The following is a 19,890-nucleotide window of genomic DNA, read 5'->3' as shown; positions in this document are numbered from 1 at the left end:
TCCATTGGTTTTTATTAGCTCCATGAAATTCATGTAAACATATTCCTCTTTTCAGAGAAGCAGTTCATATCAATATAGAGTACAATCTTTTGATGCTTTGATTTTTCAGGTGTTTCATAAGAGGGAGGATGGAGTTTTTAATTTTCTCCTGGAATCATTCATCACATGGTCACAAATTGAAAATCACCATCACCATAAAGATAATAAAATCACTATATGATGAAAGATTGAGTGGAATGGACCTAGGTTAGTTAACTGGAATATCCACTAGCAGAAATAAAACGTAGAATTGAATTGTATAATGTTGGTTAGTAACTGATGCTTTTTGTACCGGACCATCCGATAAAACGCTAATAGTAAATAATGAGGCTTGTAGTGATGCAACTTTACATTATTATAAGAATTAGCTGGCACTAGTCGACTAGTGTTAGACAACATTACTGGGAATACCTCGTACTATACAGTGAGTATGTGCTTGCATTGGATGAGGCTTGTAGTGTTTCCATTATTCCAGTTGCTAATACCATTGATAGACTGAATGAATAGACATGAGTATGTGCTTGCATTGGATGAGGCTTGTAGTGTTTCCATTATTCCAGTTGCTAATACCATTGATAGACTGAATGAATAGACATGAGTATGTGCTTGCATTGGATGAGGCTTGTAGTGTTTCCATTATTCCAGTTGCTAATACCATTGATAGACTGAATGAATAGACATGAGTATGTGCTTGCATTGGATGAGGCTTGTAGTGTTTCCAATATTCCAGTTGCTAATACCATTGATAGACTGAATGAATAGACTCGAGTATGTGCTAATACTTATCAACCAGCGCCTGTTAAGCCCACTATTCACTTCACTGTAAAAAATCATATAATGACTTGAATTGTGTATGAACGATGCCAATAATCACCCCTATGATCTACCATGATGTGAGAGCCACAATTATTTTCCATAAGTGAGTAAGGATGGAGAATATTCGGATTGAAACGGCCATGTCATAACCCAATGATTGTAGTCCGAAAAATACTCCCAGGCCTACTAAGACTGCAAGGGGTTCTTAATGGTGATTTCTGCCAAACGTTTTCCTCCATGATCATTCAAAACTGACTTCCATGGGCTACATTGTCTCAAAAGCTGCAAGCGGTTGGTGGAAATATATATTCTTGGTCATGATTAATTGCAAGGCTCTCGATCTCTAGCAAAGAGGCGGCAGTGCCAGAGTGAAGATCTCAATTTGAGAAAAGCTGCCGCCGAGGGGAATCGACTGTCGGATACTTCAAAAAAGAGAGAAAGAAGACAAGAAGGAGGAGGAGTAGGAAGAGGATGAGGATGGGGAGGAGGATGAGAGATGAAGATTTGAAAAAGGAGAAGTTGAAACACAAGTCGACAGGGGCAGAGGTATTGGAATGACATTTATAATGAAGAAAATCTCTGTCTTGTTCAAGATTAAAAGAGTTTCTTGAGTATAGATTGAGGTGCAGAACATAGAGTATCGAAAACCAGAGAATGAAGGAAGATATGATTATGAGGGAGAGGTACAATAACGTAGACATATATGAGAGGAAATATAACATGGGGTAGAAGAAAGAATAGAGTAGGGGGTAAGACATGCGAGAATAATTGATGCTTGAATAGAAGTTGAATATTTAGAAGATCAATGAATGATTGAAAACTTGTGTTGAAGCGTTGGATAGTGGAGAGGATATAAGGGTAATTTTTCCTCACTTCGCTCTCGAAGAAAAGTAGTAGAAGAAGAATACGAAGAAGAAGACGAAGAAACAGGAGGAAAAAAAACGATGTCGAGACATTCAGAGTAGCTCCAACAATAATCATAAAAATTGCAAGAAAGTTTGAATAGCAATATGACAACTTTTGGAAAACCTTCAATATTTCTGGATCTGAAAGAACAAGGATATATATTGGAACAGAGCAACTTTGAGCGCGACTTTCAAGAGCAGCAACAAAGTGGATCAACCTGGGACGTATTTTCTATCAAAAAAACACTTTTAATAATTGCATCTCGGTGAGAAGGAGATATTGCGTGGAGGAATACGGAGGAGAATAAAAAGAGGGGAAATAAGAAGAATGAGAAGATGATGGAGAAGAAGAAGAAGAAGAAGAAGAAGAAGAAGGAAAGGAAGAAGAAGAAGAAGGAAAGGAAGAAGAAGAAGAAGGAAAAAAAGGAGAGGAAGAAAACTAAGAAGATAACAAGAATAGTACATGCGAAATGTTACAGCATGAAAAGTAGTCGAAGTGGTTTGTGAATATGAATACTGTGGAACGCATGCAAAGCAGATGGAGAAATATGAGAAAGGTAGACGAGAATCTGTCGGCGATAGGATAAGAAAGCACTCCCTGAAGTGAGCTGCGTCTTGAACCTCCCAGAGGTCTTACACCAATTTATTGTGTACAGTTGCGAGTCAGTCCCGCTTCTGAACCCCCAATGCTACGTCCACGTTCTTCAGTGCTGCAAGAATTGAGAATGGGAAGAAGAGACAGAAGGAGGAAGGGGAGAAAGAGAAGAGATGAAAAGAGAATCGAGAAAGCAAGAAGGATAGGAAGTTGAGAGAAAAACGGATGGTGACAAAATTCTAGAAAATGAGAAGATAACAGAAGGAGGAGGAGAATGAGAAAAATGAAAAACTACCTGAGGTTTCATGGGTCTCATGGGGCCTTGAAACGTATCAAAGTCATACAATCTTTGGACATCGGAGTTTTGGAAAAGTTATTCTTTCTTGACCTCTATAGTGATGGTGCAAGAAAATTAATTGGATGGACAAAGGCGAAAATTGAAAAAAAAAATAGAATTGGATACAGGATAGAATACTTGAATAACTTGAATCAGAAGGGGAATGAGAGAAAATACAATGTCTGTTGAAAATAGACATGGAAAAATAATAGGATAGGAGCAGAAAATATTAAATGGATAAAAAAGAAGAAGAAAAGGACGATAATGAGAGGAAGAGTGAACATAGAGAAAGTACAGGAAAAATGACAAGAGAATAATGAGAATAGAAAGAGGAAAATGATAACAGAGGAAGACAATCAAAAATCATAATTGAAAAATCTGTTGAAAGATAATTAATATCATAGTACCCTTTTTCAACTATTTTATATAAACACCACTATACTCTGTTCTAATTAACTTTCGACTTGGGAAATTTCATGCGCAGCAGAGAAGGCATGCAGCGGCAGGGATACAACGGCGGCCATGTTTGGCTATGTTTGGCTATGTTTGGCTATGTTTGGCTATGTTTGGCTATGTTTGGCTATGTTTGGCTATGTTTGGCTATGTTTGGCTATGTTTGGCTATGTTTGGCTATGTTTCCGTTGTGTACTTTGCAACATGGCCGCCGTTGTATACCGGCCAGCCTTCTCTAATTTCCAGTGAGTATTCAAGCGCCAATGTTAAACTTAGGAAGTTTCCTCTCTGCAATCACAGACTCGACTGACTCTATTCGACAAATTGACAACTACGTTTTCACCTATGACTCAATCCATCACTGCAATTGGCTGATCTCCCTCCAATTCTCTGCGTCACAAATTCCTCCAAGTCTGAAGAAGATTGGCAAGGAGTATAGTTTCAGGCTTTAAGCCATTTTCAAATGTCCTTTTTGGAGAGTTGAAGGTTATTAATTTTCATATTATCATGAATAATAAATACAGAGAAAAGTTTGGAAAATGTTATTCCATTCCCATAAAATGTCATTCTCTGGAGCTAGTAAGTGCTGAAGAGAGATCAACGAATTTGAATACAAAAGTATCAACTTGTCCATGAGGATGAAGTTCAGAAAGAGCTTCAAGATTAGCATAACGAAGTTGGTAATCACGAGCAACTTATACAAACATTAATCAATGCATTCCACTTCACAATGAGTTAATAAGGATGTTCAAATAAGAGAGGAAGGCTAGTACATAAAAACAAGTCAGGAGATGAAGATAAACTAGAAGTAGAAGAAGAAGAAAAATAAGAAGAAGAAGAAGAAGAGAAGAAGAAGAAGAAGAAGAAGAGAAAGAAGAAGAATGGGGTGAGTTGGTCCGGCGGCTATTTGACTTGTGAATTTATTCAGGATTGCGGCAACGATCTTTCAATGTCAGTCAGTAGGTGAGAGAGATATGCATTGGCCTATTCGAATGGTCGTTTAGAAAGGGCATTAGAAGGAGACGCAAGATGAGAATGAAGGAGGAAGAATAGAAAAATAACAGTAGGATGACCGGAGGAGATAGGACGAAAACGAGGTGGTAGGACGAGGTGGATTAAAGAATGAAAATAGAAAGATAAAGAGAGATAAACGATGAACATGAATAGGAAGGATGAAAATAAGGGGGAAGTATGATGGAACTCAATATACGAGTGGAAAAAAATGGGTCAAAAGAGAATGAAAGAGAAAGAGCTGAAGTTTTCAGCAAGTGAAGACGGAGAAAGTCTAGGTTTTCTTTTTGAGGAGAGTCTACACAAAAAAAAAATTACACGGCAAAGGATTATAGAAATGGGAAGAAGGAAATTAACGAAAAATCAATGAGGATGGGGGATGGGCAGGAATCTGAGAATAAATACGAAATAAGGACAAAAATAGGGTTCGAACAAAGGAGGAAGGACAAGCAATGGGAAGACGACAACAAGGAAAGGCTACAGTGGTGGGAAAAAGTCAAGAGGAGAGTGCATGGTCATTGAAAACGACATAAATATTGATTATCTTACTTCCTTTTTATAATAATTATTTTCCACAGATAAAGTGAAACTACAATATTATTTATTTATTTCAACCGTGGAAAGTTTCCACAACATCAACTTCTGCAATGCATACTCGTATTTAAAAGAGGAATTGTGGACGAAGGAAAAACTGAGAAAATAAACGAAGTTACAGGTGTGTAAGAAAGAAAAAGTTTGTTGAAAATAGTCAAGAATAGGTTAAAATACTGCACTTGAAACAACTCACAAACGATAATATAGAACAAAGAGCTGAATTGCTGTAGGGCCTAGCCTAACAGCCAGAGCTACAGCGAGGCCTCGCCATTGGCTGGACCTCATTGTGACAGTTGCAAATGCTTGCCTTGCTGTCACATGTTGCACGTCACTTGATTGATGCCTGGGCTCGTTAGCTATACGCGACACACGACAGCAGGTGACGTCATCCTCTTCTCTATCTTTCTCACTACTCTCAATCCCACTCTATCCAACTATTCATCCTTCTTCGCTTAGTCCCATGCAAAAAATACATCTTCATTGTGCTACACGCAATACGTGGCTGATTAAATCTAATCTAAGCACTCTCTCCTATCTCGTTAACAATTTTTTCAACTCTTTCTCTCTCTCGCACTCTCTTTCTCATTCTGTTTCTCACATTTTCTCCAACTTCCACTCATAGTTGCATAGATTTTTATCATTTCTGACTTTAATGTATTGAAACTTACTGTTAACTCTAGTGACATATCTTCTTCTTGGTCGGACGAAATTACTTCTAGCTCTTTACTCGGGGTAAATTCTAGAAAGAAGTTCTTTTTCAAATAGAATAATGTGCTATGGTTTACTATACTCTAATAATATTATAACTATGAATTACAATATGTCATTGGGTTGTTCTTTGTTTATTGCAAATATAGGGGTACCATGAGGGTGTATCATTCAACAAATCTTGAGGGTCGAACTTTCTAGTGAGGGTGCCTTATTTAAGGGGAGTCTGATATTGATATTTTGGATATCGTATAAAATACGTGAATGTTCTTGATTATTGGGATAAAAGTAATTCTAAAATATTTTAATGATAATCGTCGCAGAATCAAGTACCTTTTTCTTCTTGAACGACTCCAGAAGATTTTCAAGATCCCGTTTGGAAAGCGGTGACCCGATATGGATTCCCCGATAGTTGCTTTCGACCGGGTGTGCTGTCGAACTTCCCGTATCACTGGGAGTTTCCTCTTCGAACTTAGTCTCAGCGGTCGTATCTGCAATTAACAGGAAACGCAATATTTCAATCATTCAACAACAGATTTAAAGGAAAACAAAATCGAGAAGTATAGCTGAAAAATCAAGAAGATCCATGCAATGCTGGTGAAGATCAATCAAAACAGAAAAAACTGTTCAAGAGAAAAGATAAACTCGTTTTTTCGTTTTTCCACTTCAATGAGATTCCTTCTTCCGATCAAATTGAATCTTCCAATCAGAACGATTCTCAATCCGTTCCTCAAATACAGCCTAAAACGGGGAGGAGCTTTTTCAACTTTGAAAATGGACGAAAAATGACAACTGAATGCTTTTAATAATCCTGTTCACATAAATATTTCTTTCAAGTCGTCTTTCTAGAGTTTAAAATACAGTTGAAGGTCTCAGTTAATTTCTTCGCTCAAGTCCAGGTTAGTTGAGTCAATAACTATTTAATTCAATTTCAAGTAGAAATAAAGAAATGGTCCATTTTCACAAATTTTTACAAAGAGACCAGGAGAGAAAAACTATGGCTACTACTAGTACTATTTCTCTCTCAAGTTAATATAACATTTCAAAAGTCCAAAATAGAGTTATGATTCCACTTTCCTAAAATTTGGTCCATAATTTTTTGGTTCAAATTAGAATATGATTAATTCAGAATTCTTATTCATTACTGAAATCTTTTTAACTTAGATAACCTATTCTACTGCCTTACACCTATTTATTTTTATTATATATTTTTTCATATGAAATATTCATGTAATTTCAAATAATTTGTTGGAATTAAGAAAATTAGAATTAACAATCAATTACAATGATCAAGTGGCTCTTTTTTCTTTTTGCTAGTTTTATAATAAGTAAAAAGTTTTTCATAAAAAGTAGGCCGAAATCATATAATTTTGTTAGAATTAAGAATATAAATTAGAATTTAAATTAAAAATAGGAGTGATAATTAGTCAGAATGATCAAGTAGCTCTTGCTTTTGTTTTTGTTAAGTTGGAATCTTTCTACTTCCTGTAACTTTACTGTAACTTACAGCTGATGATGTGTGAGCACACACGAAAGCATGTTCCTGTAAAAAATATTAATTTTTAATTTTTATCAAATCAAAGTGGATTTTTGACAACGTTCTAAGTCTATTCAATTATGGAAAAGTTCCACAACATCAACATTAACACTACAAACTTAATTATTGAAAATAGGCCTATAATTTACCATCCTTTTTTACCATTAAATATCTTTATGCAAAATTTCAAGTTAATCAGTTCAGTATTTCAGACGTGATGATGCGTCATTCCTGAATTTACTATCCCGTACGTGTGTAAAACAATTCCTTCGTCTATTTTATTATTGATAGATGATTGGAGTCAATGATCGATTGCAATTCTTTTTTCCTCAACCTACTGTCTGAAGTGCTTACTTTACTCCCTGGAACATAATACTAAAGTGTCACTTTTTCGCTCTCGGGACGAAAAAACAGAAAACGTCCCTAGGGCTTGAAAGTAACTCCATTTAAATAACATGAAAGAATCTTTCAGTCTAATATAACTCTTATATCATTCTCATACAAATAACTTGACTATAAAGTGTGTATCTTGTTATTTTTTCTTGTTTCTTTAATCTAGCTTCTAAATTTAAATGCAAATTATCGTTCTCTTCTAGCTCCAATCCTCATTCCATTTTCTCATGTTCATTATATTCAGTCTCTTGTTGAATAATTTGATTCATCAATTTGTCCATTCATAATTCAACGATGCACACCAATTATTGTACAAAAATTACTACAAAATGATAATGGACCATAATATGATTATAATAATTGAACATCAAATAGTTATTGATATGCTTATCTGTCAGAACTCTATTAAATTTATTTATATTATACATTACAGTCTAAATGATTTTTCTTGCTGCCAGTGTATTTATTATTCTCTGTGCTATACAAGTCGTATTCTACAAGGAAATAAGTTTAATATTTCTTGCTTCCTCCATTTCTGTCAAGTAATCCAAGAAACTAACTATACTGCAATAGATGGACTACGCCTCCGCTCCAATGACACAATCCAATTCCATCTACCATTACATTGTGAGACTTCAAATTATTACTTTGAATGAGAGTTATTACATCGCTTCGTATCATACAAAGCGAAAAGATATCCATGCAACTCATCATTCTTGAATAGACGTGGGAGTAACCTGCTTTCAAATATGAACTGAAATTACATTTCAAGACCGTCTCACTTAACAGAATCGTCTGACAATTTGGTATTCGAGACATGTAACCGGTCAAAGGAAGAAGCTTATCATTAAAGTAACAGATAATCCCATTCAATTTCATCCTTTCCCTTACTTCTACACGATTTTCTCTCTTACCGATTCTTCTAGCACAAACCTCTTCTACCTCGTCATCCCCTTCTTCTTTTTCATCTCCATCCACCTTTATTCACTTTCTTTATCTTGTATCTTCTCTTTTTTTCGATCCTACATAATTATTCTTCCTCCAGCGCCTACAATCTCTAACAACTACTCTTACTTCTTCTGCTTTTCCTCCTCTTTTATTTGTTTTTTTTCGTTCCAATTTCTCTCCCTCATCTTCCTCCATCTCCATTCATATTCAGTTCCTTTCAACTATTTTTCCTCGTTTTCGTTTCTTACACATTCTCTCTTCACCATCATCTCCAGCCATTCCTTTATTTATTTCCTTCACCTGCTCAAATTTAACTGACGTTGACAGAATGGAGTGGAGAGGCTTTGTAGGCTTTGCACCAAAAAATTCGATTCAACTAATTATTTTGATCTTCTAACTGAGCTGCCAAATTTCAGACGATTCTTGCTACCAGTTAGAAGAACATTACTAAGGCAATCGAGAGTTATTAGTGCCTTCAATTGAGCTTCTGTAAATGAATCAGATTACAACGGAACAAATCCGATTTGAGTTGAAGGCAAAAAAACGCCATCGTGAAACACTGTGATATGGCTCCTTCGATATGGATAATATTTTTCCACAAAACTCCAAGTATTGGAGACGCAGCTTCATAGTTGCAGTAGATTTTTATGGACTGTGTCAATAATTGAAAATTTTACGATTGAAATAATTATTTTGAATCAATCTATCAACTATTTGAATGATCAAATATTGGTGTGGACACTTTCAGTGTAAATAATACTCTTTCAAGGTAATGCGCTGTTTCAGCCCAACAAAGTAGTGTTCAGTATACTGAGTAGAGAAATAATTGAATTCTCATGTTCATTTTCATCTTCGTGTATCAAGTTTAATAACAGATACAACTTTTTCTCCTGTACAATTGAATATACATTATAAAAGTGAGTTTAAAGGTCCTTTATAATCCGTTAAAAGAAATTTTATGGAAGAAGCACGAATAATAATGTGATCATAGAATTGGAAATGTAGGTGAGATCAATAAGCTTGACTGGAAAAAGATGAAGAACCTTACAAGGATAGTTGAGAGGAATATCGAATAGATCAATGTGAGAAAGTAAAATATAAATAGAAAATGTAATAGAGTTGATAAATAGTGAAATAGAAAATAGGATAAGCTTGAATTGGGCAATATTTCAAAACTTGAAAGAAGAGTAAGAAGAAATATGTGGAAATGGTTAAAGTATAAAGATTGATTTACAAGTGATTATGAATTATATATTCTCTCAAAAAAACGATGATGAAAGAAAATTTATATTACAATCACAGTATTATTTTGATATTGAATTGTGAAAAATATCTTCAAAAGTCGATAAGATTATCGTGCTTGAGTTGAAAATGTCTCGAAAAACATAGAGAGCAAACTGAAAGCTGATGAAATAAGACGAGGACTTGTGAACTTGAGATCATGCACTTTAATATTTTGTTAGAATAATATGTAATCATTAAGTACAAGCAGAAATTTGAAGGAAGATTGAGAAAATCATTCCATTTTCAAGACTTACACATACTTTTGTTACCGTTCGAGTCATATATCTCATCATTATTGCCGTTAACATCGTCAAAATTCGAATTTGTACAAGAGAAGAATGAAGAACTGAAGAGAAAACTACGAGAACAATCGAATGATAAGGAGGAAGAAGATGAAGAATCATCGTCAGAGAAGTGGGAATCTGTCATAAGAAATCGTAATGCTAGATGAGTAATGTATAGGTTAGTATGTTTATGAGTAACACAAATCGAAAGTATATAAAATTCCATCCTAAAAATTATTATGAAATGTTAGAAATAAGTTGAATTTTATACTGTACTTCTTCTTTCAAAATTCTCAAGTATGTTTTTCTAGTTTTACTCTCAACGGATTATGAATAGGAATATAAAGACGGATAGCTACTGGCGAATAGTGCTTAATTGTGTCACTTTTCGTTAATTTCCATTCAGTCTGTTTTAGGAGCGTGCTCACTCTGAGAGTGTTTTCGATGAAAACTGTTAACAGCGTATGAGAGAGGACCTTGAATCAGCAAGACAGATTCACAGTAGCCACCTAACATATTTTTTGTCATAAACTGAACTGATATCATAGAGCAGCAACCTACGCCTTATGTGAATCAGTGTGAATGAGAGCATTCTGTGCAGAGTCCAGCAATTAAAAGCTTATATGAGTCACTTTAATAAGCACACAGGTCAGATATTTATTTCATGGTTGTCTGTTGTTTCAATAAATATACAATCGAAAACGTTTGCTACAAGCCGATTGATGGAAAATGACTTAATGAAAAGCACTAGACGCCAGTACCTTACCGTCTGTATACATTCCTCGTCTATTAGTATAGACTTAGAAGAACTGAAATAGATCTCATGTCAAAAACTGATGACAAAATTGTCAATATAATTACCATTATTGCAAATGTTGCGCCTCTCCATGATTGGAATGACTTGAGGATATTATCAATAAATGTCAATATACTTTATCATATTCATTGTTGATATACGGAAAATACGAGTTCCTATACGTTGAATACGTTTATATACGAAATACATTCTTATTTCAATATGACTCAAAGCATAAGCAAGTACTAATACCTTGCAAAAATAATCCAGATAACTAAAGCATTGTATCAACTTAGCATCATCAATAATGATCATCACTAATGCATTAGTAAGTAGCAAGTTCAAAGAAAAATGAAATCGCCAAGCAGTTCTTGTTCATTATTCTATGAGGAAATACCACTCTACTATAGTGTCAAAATAAACATGAACAAATCACACTAGATTCTTCCAATGACCACATGACAAAGGTCTATGAAGTAAATGTCTCTTGTCTCTTGAATGTTCTACAGAACCTTATGATCAGAGAGAATTATTTCTCCTATTTATTTGTTATTAGAGACAAATGGAAAAATGGTTAACTATGCTCTAGATCGATATTGTATTATTATCTGGTTTAGAGTTAGTAAGAGAGTTTTGTTGATGTTTTTAAATAAACCTACAGTTGATAAGATTGGATATTTTTGAGATTTTTCACTCCTGATATTTAGTATGAGTGCTGTTGTGTGCTATTGCTATTACAACCACTTGTACAACACAAAAACCAAACAGCGAACCCACTCATGTATGTTATGATGTTATGACAGCAGAGATGGGGGTTTTGCCTGCCACTCTTTGTATAGTGGATCTAAACCTCAAACATTTGCGAGTTAATGCAATTTCCTCATCACTTCCTGTACTGGCTGGCTACTGAAAGTAGCCTACTTCCGTTTCAGGAGGAAATCTCTACAGCATATTCCATTATTCAGATGGGATTTAAAAAAGATAAGAACAGTATTAGTTCTTTAAGGTAGTTGTTCCTGTCAAAACTATGAAATATCTTAAAGAGCTATATGTTCCTCGTTTATAACATTTAGAACCTATGATGCTTGAAATACTGTTGAAAGGATTGGGAATAAATAATCCACAGATTAATCACGGTTTGTTTTTGAACGTTGAAGGTTAAGATTGTATAGATGTCTAGATGATCAAACTCTACAATATTCAAACTATAGATGTCTAGATTTTCAACTATGAGACATTCGACTATGATTATAGTGTAATCTTTTAAAAATATGTAGTTCATTAATGTTCATTATTCCTAAATGGTAGGATCTTGGACTTGCACTATACATACTGATATTACAGCAGAGATGCACAATTTCTTGGTCAAACATGACAAACCCTTGCGAAGGAATGTAAAGAAGATGAAGCGGGACGATTGCAGTTTTTCCCAAAACATATCAATAAGTCAACTGTATAATATTATTGTTTGTGTAGAGTTAGGCTACTTACACAAACATCGATTTTTGGACGTACGATTTTTTGCCGTCCTTATAAATTGCATTGGATTCAACAGATGGTGTTTGTCAAGTTCCGTTTAATCTGATAGAATTTATAAGGACGGCAAAAAATCGAACGTCCAAAAATCGATGTGTGTGTAAGTAGCCTAACTTTACACAAACAATAATATTTTAGGGTTTACGCATAATTTTCCTTTCATGCCACAGATAAAAAATAAAATAACACTTCTCGTGGAGTGCTGATAAAAAATAGTGAGACCAATAAAAGTAAGAAATCATGAAACTGATATTGATTTATTTCTCTACTTTTTCCAATCCACCATTTGAGCTTGATATAATGATCTCCTATTATTATAGATAAAAGTTTAAAAAAAATAATGATTTGGAGGTGTGACTTACCAGTAGATGACGATTTTGAAGTAGCATCACTAGAAACAGTCTTATCAATAGTAGTTTGCGTCGGTATGTGAGTTAACAACGCGTTGAAAAACTTGTATAACTGAAACAGATGATAAACATTCAATTAATTCAAATGTGAAAGGGGCTACTGCTTTAAATATAGCCCAGTCAATAAAGGTTTTTTCGATCCGAAAATTAAATAAAAGCTGAATCTTCTACCATCGATAGAACCCTCCCAGAGGGTCATTCTCCCAAAAGTCACAAGAAATCCCCTTGTAGCTTTCCCCCCTAGCCCCCCTCAAAGTATAAAAATGCAGGTAATCACGGAAAATCAATTATCTCTGTACCCATTGATCGGAAACAAATCTTATATATGCCATTCGATTCGCTACACTATGGACTACACTATTAGGTATATTCATTTTTCCAATAAAATTAACAGTTTTCTTCATAAAATAATATATATGTAAAAGTTTAGGGGGCTTGCGATTTGATTTTTTTTCTTTGATTAACGGCGCTTAATCGGCTGACTCAGTAAGCCATAGTAAACAGCAAACTGGAAATCAAATATCTCTGTAACCATTAATCGTAAAAAAATCTATCATATGTCATTCGATTTGTTCAATTAAGGACTACAATATTAGTCGGATTCATTTCCTCAATAAATCGAACAGTTTCCTTGATAAAATAATATAATGTAAAAATTTAGGGGTTTTTCGATTTGATTTTTTGTTTTCTCCGATTAACTTCGAAGCAAGTAATTTTAAAGAACAATGTGACAAATAATTATTGTAGCCACATTAATTGCGAATCCATTGACGTATATTGTTATGTATTTGCGATTCAAAATTGACGCTGTGGAAGGGGAAACAGCGAACGCGGCTGACTCCCTTTACCATAGTAAACGGAATAATACTGCTGTCTACATTGCATCTCATTTACACTATGGCGCTCGAAACAATGAATTTTGTCTATTGTTTTGACATGCGCTGTATATAGATTTTAACTTTTCAATATTCTAAAAAAATATTACAATTTTCTTGATTTAACCATGCTCATGATAAAAATCAGGATTTCCTTGTTTGCTCACAGAATTTATTATATTAATTTGAAGTGTGCCTTCTCCATACGAGTCAGAGGTAACACAATTTGATAACTCTAGTTTCAGATATTGATGTTTTTCAATGAAGTTTGATGATATATTATGTGTCCGACTCCTTCATCTTATCCTTATTTTGTGAAAAATGAAGATTCAAAATTTCTTTTCATAGCTTTTCTTGTGTTTTATTTTGTTTCATGACTCTTCATAATTTAAACACTTGATAATGGAATAAATATCATGAGATCACGTGAACAAAAAAATAAAATAAAAGGGTGGGCCTACCTGAGATACTATACGATAACACTGTACTCCTGATAAATTGAAAATTTTCAAGCTGAAAATAGAATTATTTGTTGCACATTCGGTTCAAATATTACAAAATGTTACCAAATATTACCAATACTATCACATATAGTGAGAACGAATTACTCTGAAGCTTTCTATTCTCACTGAACATAAAGAGGCAATAACAAGCCAGAATCGCAGTTCCGTTCAAATCATTATTATCAGAGCTTTCAAATTGATGCTATGTAACTATGGATGTTATCCCCATCTCACAATTTCCCTATTTATCCTTATCCTGATTCAGAATAAAGTAGTTGAACTCTATAATCACAGAAATCAATGTACAGTACCTATAATAAATAGAGAAAATAACAAAATTTCTAGTAATAATGCAACTTTTTCCATGTACGAATTTCAAGGCTCATAAAATGACTTATCTCATTCACAGGCAGAAATTCCAATGATCATGAATTAGTAATTTAACCAATGATCAGTAATTTAATGGAAATTGTTTGTATTGTACATTGTTCGACGTAAGATAAGCTACATCTTTAAGGTAATCAAAGTATTTAGATTATCATGTTTATGAATGAAAGCGGGACTGTGATAGAAGATTGGTCAAACTGAAATATAAACATTATATACAATACATATTTCTGATCAACTATAATTACAAATGATAGTATCAAGTCGAAATGAATTGAGCAACTGAATTTCAAAGTTACTATCCACTGTTCAAATCGCACTTTGATTTCCTTTTACTTCCAAATGGATTGAATTGCCTCACTCTTCAACGTAACAATTATTGTAAAAAAAACAGTGGAATGTGAACGTCATCCAAATAGCATTTGAATTTCAATTTTCAGATCATGAAATTCATAAAAAACTAATTCTTGAGAGAATAGTGATGAATTGCAAACAGTGCAAGTAACATTGATACAAAGCGATACAATGAAAATCAACATCGATTAGTTTAATACTGGACTTATCAAATTTATATTACCGTTAATCTATACTATTTATGTAGCTTATAAAATTTAAACCAACATTTTAAATTTTCTCTACTGGAGCAAAACATCGATAGAAAATAAAGAAGAGCCCATTATAAGCACAATATACTTGTGTACTAGAATTCACTTGAACTAACTCATCACTTCAACCCTTCAATGATCACAATGAACTAGAATGGTATAAAAACAATGAAATTGATAATCAGGTACAATTTTCAAATAGCTTCACCGAACTGAATCTGTGAATGCTAAGTCATAAGAAATCATGTTCAATAGATTTAATTTGAATGCTTCAAATAGAACATGATCTATTCTTCTGGTGCCCTAATCAAAATCAATTTCAATCAACATTAATCGACATAAAGAAAATCTTCTGCTAACCTTGTGTAATGAATGACAAGATGCGAGTGGAGGTGAAAAATCGATATGTTAACAAAAATAATAGAAGATGATGAATCATCTTTCAATTAATCTTATACGGTAGGGTACTTTGTGGTTAAATGTGAAACTTTCATGGTTTTCCTACCTTTTATGCATGCTTACTCTTCCTTAATTTGTATGTTTGCATGGCTTTCATCTTTAGAATCTACTGAATTTTCATATTGGACTGTCTAAATAATGTAGATTCAACTAGTAAGAACGGAAGATAAGCTACTTTACAGAGAGAATCATAGAAAGTTTCAACTCAACAAGCCCAATGTATAAATTTTTTATGCCTCAGCCGTCATAAATATATTTTGCTCAACTGAAGGTATATTATCAACCTGGCTTGGAGAATATCAACTGTAGAAAACAGCAAACACTGCACGCTATGATTTTTCAGGAAATTGCCACTGTTAACACTATTGTAATCTATGATTTATCTCAGTTTTTGACATTCATCACTTATGATAATTTTTAGCATAGAATTATGATCATACACACATATTTTAAATATGTATTATATTATGTAATAGTATGAATATTTTATCGGTTGCAATATCTTTGTCTGTCATAGAATGCATGATTTAGCACATATATATAACACATATATGATTTTAGAGAATTTAGAGAATTAAAATGTGAAAAATTAGTTTCATCACATGTCAAAATAATAGACAAAATTGATTGTTTCGAGCGCCATAGTGTGAATAAGATGCAACTTAGAAAGCAGTAGGCCTATTACTGTATTTTACTGTTTAATATGGTGAAGAGAGTCAGCCACGCCGTACCGCGTCGACTGTTTCCCCTTCCACAGCGTCAAATCGAATCGCAAATAAATAACAATATAGATCAATGGATTCGCAATGAATGTGGCTACATTAATTATTTGTCAAATTTCCTTCAGATTATTTGCTTCGAAGTTAATCGGAGAAAACAAAAATCAAATCGAAAAACCCCTAATTTTTACATATATATTATTTTATCAAGGAAACTGTTCGATTTATTGAGGAAATGAATACAACTAATATTTTAGTCCATAATGTAACGAATCGAATGACATATGATAGATTTTCTTCCGATTAATGGTTACAGAGATAATTGATATCCAGTTTGCTGTTTACTATGGCTTACTGAGTCAGCCGCGCCGTTCCGCGTCGACTGTTTCCCCTTCCACGTCATCAAATCGAATCGCAAATACATAACAATATACATCAATGGATTTGCAATGAGAGTGGCTACATTAATTATTTGGCTCATTTTCCTTTAAAACTACTTGTTTCGAAGTTAATCGAAGAAAACAAAAAAATCAAATCACAAAACCCCTAAATTTTTACGTATATACTGTATTATTTTATCAAGAAAACTGATAATTTTATTGGAAAAATGAATATAGCTAATATTGTAGTCCATAATGTAACGAATCGAATGGCATATAATAGAACTGTTTCCGATCAATGGTTACAGAGATAATTGATTTCCTGTGTTTACCTGCATTTTTCATGTTTTAGGGGGCTGGGGCGGAAAGCTCCATGGGGATTTCTTGGGACTTTTGGGAGAATGACCCTCTGGGAGGGTTCTATCAATGGTGGGAGATTCAGCTTTTATTTAATTTTCGGATCGAAACTGATTTTTTGGACCTTCATTGACTGGGCTAATAGGGGAACTGCTAATCTGGAAACGCGGGGTGTCTTACAATGAATCCAAATTTTTCCAGAGATTATACAAACTTCAATGAATCACAACTTCAACCAATAAAAATATGAGATATTTTTATTATTACAACATCCAATTGGAACAATGAAACCGAAAATTCAATTCGACAGCAAATGGAAATCGATCAATCAAAACTTAACCAATAAATGTACTGTGTTTTAATGTTTTTTTCGTGTGAAGACTCCAATTATTACAATTAACATGTTGTGAAAACTGATGATTCATGGACTCCCTTCGACTGTCATCATGACAACTCAATCTCTTTCTTCTCATTGAGAAGCTTGCCATTGTATAATTTCCAGTTCACGATTGCAATTCAATTTCTTATTGGCTGAATTGATGACAAGAGAATCTCTCCTCTCTCATTGAGACGCTGAAGATTGCTTGAATGTCAATTTATTCCACTATAATAAGTTGAAATAATGAAATGAACGAGATTCCAGAACACCGCCTGGTTCGTGGGTTCGAACTCCGCTGGTGACATGGTCATTATTGATCATCTCATCAAATCATCCATGCATAAAGTTGTTGGCATCATCCGTAATTGAGAGTATGTATGCTCCCCAATATTGGTTAGCTTGCTATTGGTCAAACTCTCAACTATTAAACTATTATTGGCGAACGCCAATAGATGAACAAAGATGAATTGGTTGCTTTTTGTGTAGTTGAGAAGTTGATATTGTGGTAATTATTCATATCAAATAAAAAGACTAAGAAATTGTCAAAATCCAAAGGTTTATTCATAGTTAGAAAGACCGGCTTCGGTTGTTACACCATTGTCAATCTCTGATAAACTGATTGACTGAGTTTATCAGAGATTGACAATGTTGTAACAACCGAAACCGGTCTTTCTAACTACCAATAACTGTGGTTTTCGACAATTTCTTGATCTTGTTATTCAATATGAATTGGTTGGCTTATCATGAATTCCGAAAAAGTGAACTTTCATGCTCTCTCGCCATTACAAGGAAGTTGTAGATTTTCCATTGCTTAGCTCGTAATTGATTTACCCCATTAGTTGGTTTTCATATTACTAAACTTTAATCAGCTGCTATGACTGCATTGAAAGTCATGAACAGGAAATTCTTTCAAACATTTTTCGAAATATTGTTTTGAATAGAGTTTCCTTGATGTCACTTAATTCTATCAGCTACGACCCAGCTGCGATCAACTACATTATAAATTGATGAATATTTTAGAGACAGACTGTCAGGCTGCCAGGTGCTGCTATGCTATGAACAGACATGACAAGCAGAGCACGAATCCTTTGTGCTTCAGATTCCTCATTAAGTGCACAAATTGATAAACTCAACACAGAGACACAAAAACAAAACATGGAGCGAGCGTATTATCCAATTAAGCGTAGTAAATTTCTGTACAGATTGTTGAGAATTCAGCTGGAGTGATCCTTGAGGGCTCAACTTGATTAATTGGATTTGTCGAGTAAATATCGCCTGGCGTATTTATGACCGGACGGAACGTGACGCGAATCAACAAAAGAACATCAGTTCAGTCAGTCTGACTACAGAACTGCGCGATTCTGATTCCCGGGAGCTGCGCTGAACTCTGGGGAGAATTCCTTCTGAGGTGAGAGACCCTGAGTGGGAGGTGGTGGGGAGGGAGGAAGAAGATTGGAACACTCAGGAGATATAAGAATGAATAGAAGGAGAAGAGATTCTCTGGAGAAGAAGATGCATGATGGAGGATGAGGACAGACAAGTTGACTATGAGTTGAAGTGAAATAGTATAAGTGAGAAAGTATGAGAAAGAAAAAATAGAAAGGATGAGAGAAAATATGTTGGGAAAAGTGGAGAGAAATGTAGGTTTGAGACAACGTGAAGGAAGATGGGAATGAGAGAATTGCTGAGAGTGAAGGTGCAAAAAAGAGAAGTGGGATGAGTTAAAAACTGAGAGAGAATGAGAGAAGAAGCTGAGAAGGATAGGATAGATGACTACGGACAGATTAAAAGAGGGAGCAGTGTGCGAAAGAAACAAAGGAGAGAATATAAATCATTCCTTCTTTACTCTGAGAGGAGATGAATACGGTGATGTTGATGAAACCAAGAGATACAAGGGAATAGAGGAAAAGCCAAAAAATGAAAAAGCTGGAAAATGGAAAGAAGGACAAGTATAATTTAGAATGGAAAGTGTTGAGAAGAACGAAGACGATTATAATGTTCATGGCGACAGAAAACTACGATGACAGGGAGAAGATATCAGATGGAAACGAGGGAGAAGAAGATGTAAATAGCGAATGTCAGGAGATGTAGAGAAGGATAAAAAAAGGAAGAATTGGAAACAGAAAACAAATAGAAAAGGAGACGAAGAAGAAGAAAAGTTAATTGTGTGAGAAAGAAGAGGTGTTATAAGCAATAAGCAACAAACACAACCAAACAGAACTGCAAAATAACTGTTGCTGACAAGAACTCCCCTGGGTTGCACTCTACTTCTCGTTCTAGCGCTGATCTCAATACTAGCACTGTCAACCTTCTCTGCCTGCCCTCTCTTTCCTTTTAAATAACAACTCGCTCAAAGTAATGAGGATGAGTAGTGCTGCAGTCATGGAACACTTTCAAAACCCTCAGGATTTTAACACTGAAAGCTTCAACGATCCATATCGTTCGGTAGATAGCTCATGGCATTTCCAATGAAACCAATGAGGTATTTAGATTTTCTTACTGTTGTACAGTATGATGAGTCGATGATATATAATTCAAATAATGAGTTATATCCAGTACACATAATTGAAATACAATATA

The 19,890-nt window shown here is 34.4% G+C and overlaps 1 protein-coding gene across 1 annotated transcript in view; it reads right to left on the bottom strand.

The window, feature by feature from the left end:
* LOC111052624 (serine/threonine-protein phosphatase rdgC) overlaps positions 1-19,890 on the bottom strand; it is a 262,290-nt gene that overhangs the window by 126,124 nt on the left and 116,276 nt on the right. The window contains 2 exon segments of the mRNA XM_039423565.1: positions 5,792-5,949; positions 12,599-12,698. Coding sequence (XP_039279499.1) covers positions 5,792-5,949; positions 12,599-12,698 — 258 coding nt within the window.

This window comes from Nilaparvata lugens, chromosome 3 (genome assembly GCF_014356525.2).
Source record: "Nilaparvata lugens isolate BPH chromosome 3, ASM1435652v1, whole genome shotgun sequence".
Taxonomy (NCBI): domain Eukaryota; kingdom Metazoa; phylum Arthropoda; class Insecta; order Hemiptera; family Delphacidae; genus Nilaparvata; species Nilaparvata lugens.
The sequence above is the reverse complement of the archived record's forward strand: the minus strand, read 5'-3'. Positions and strand labels throughout refer to the sequence as shown.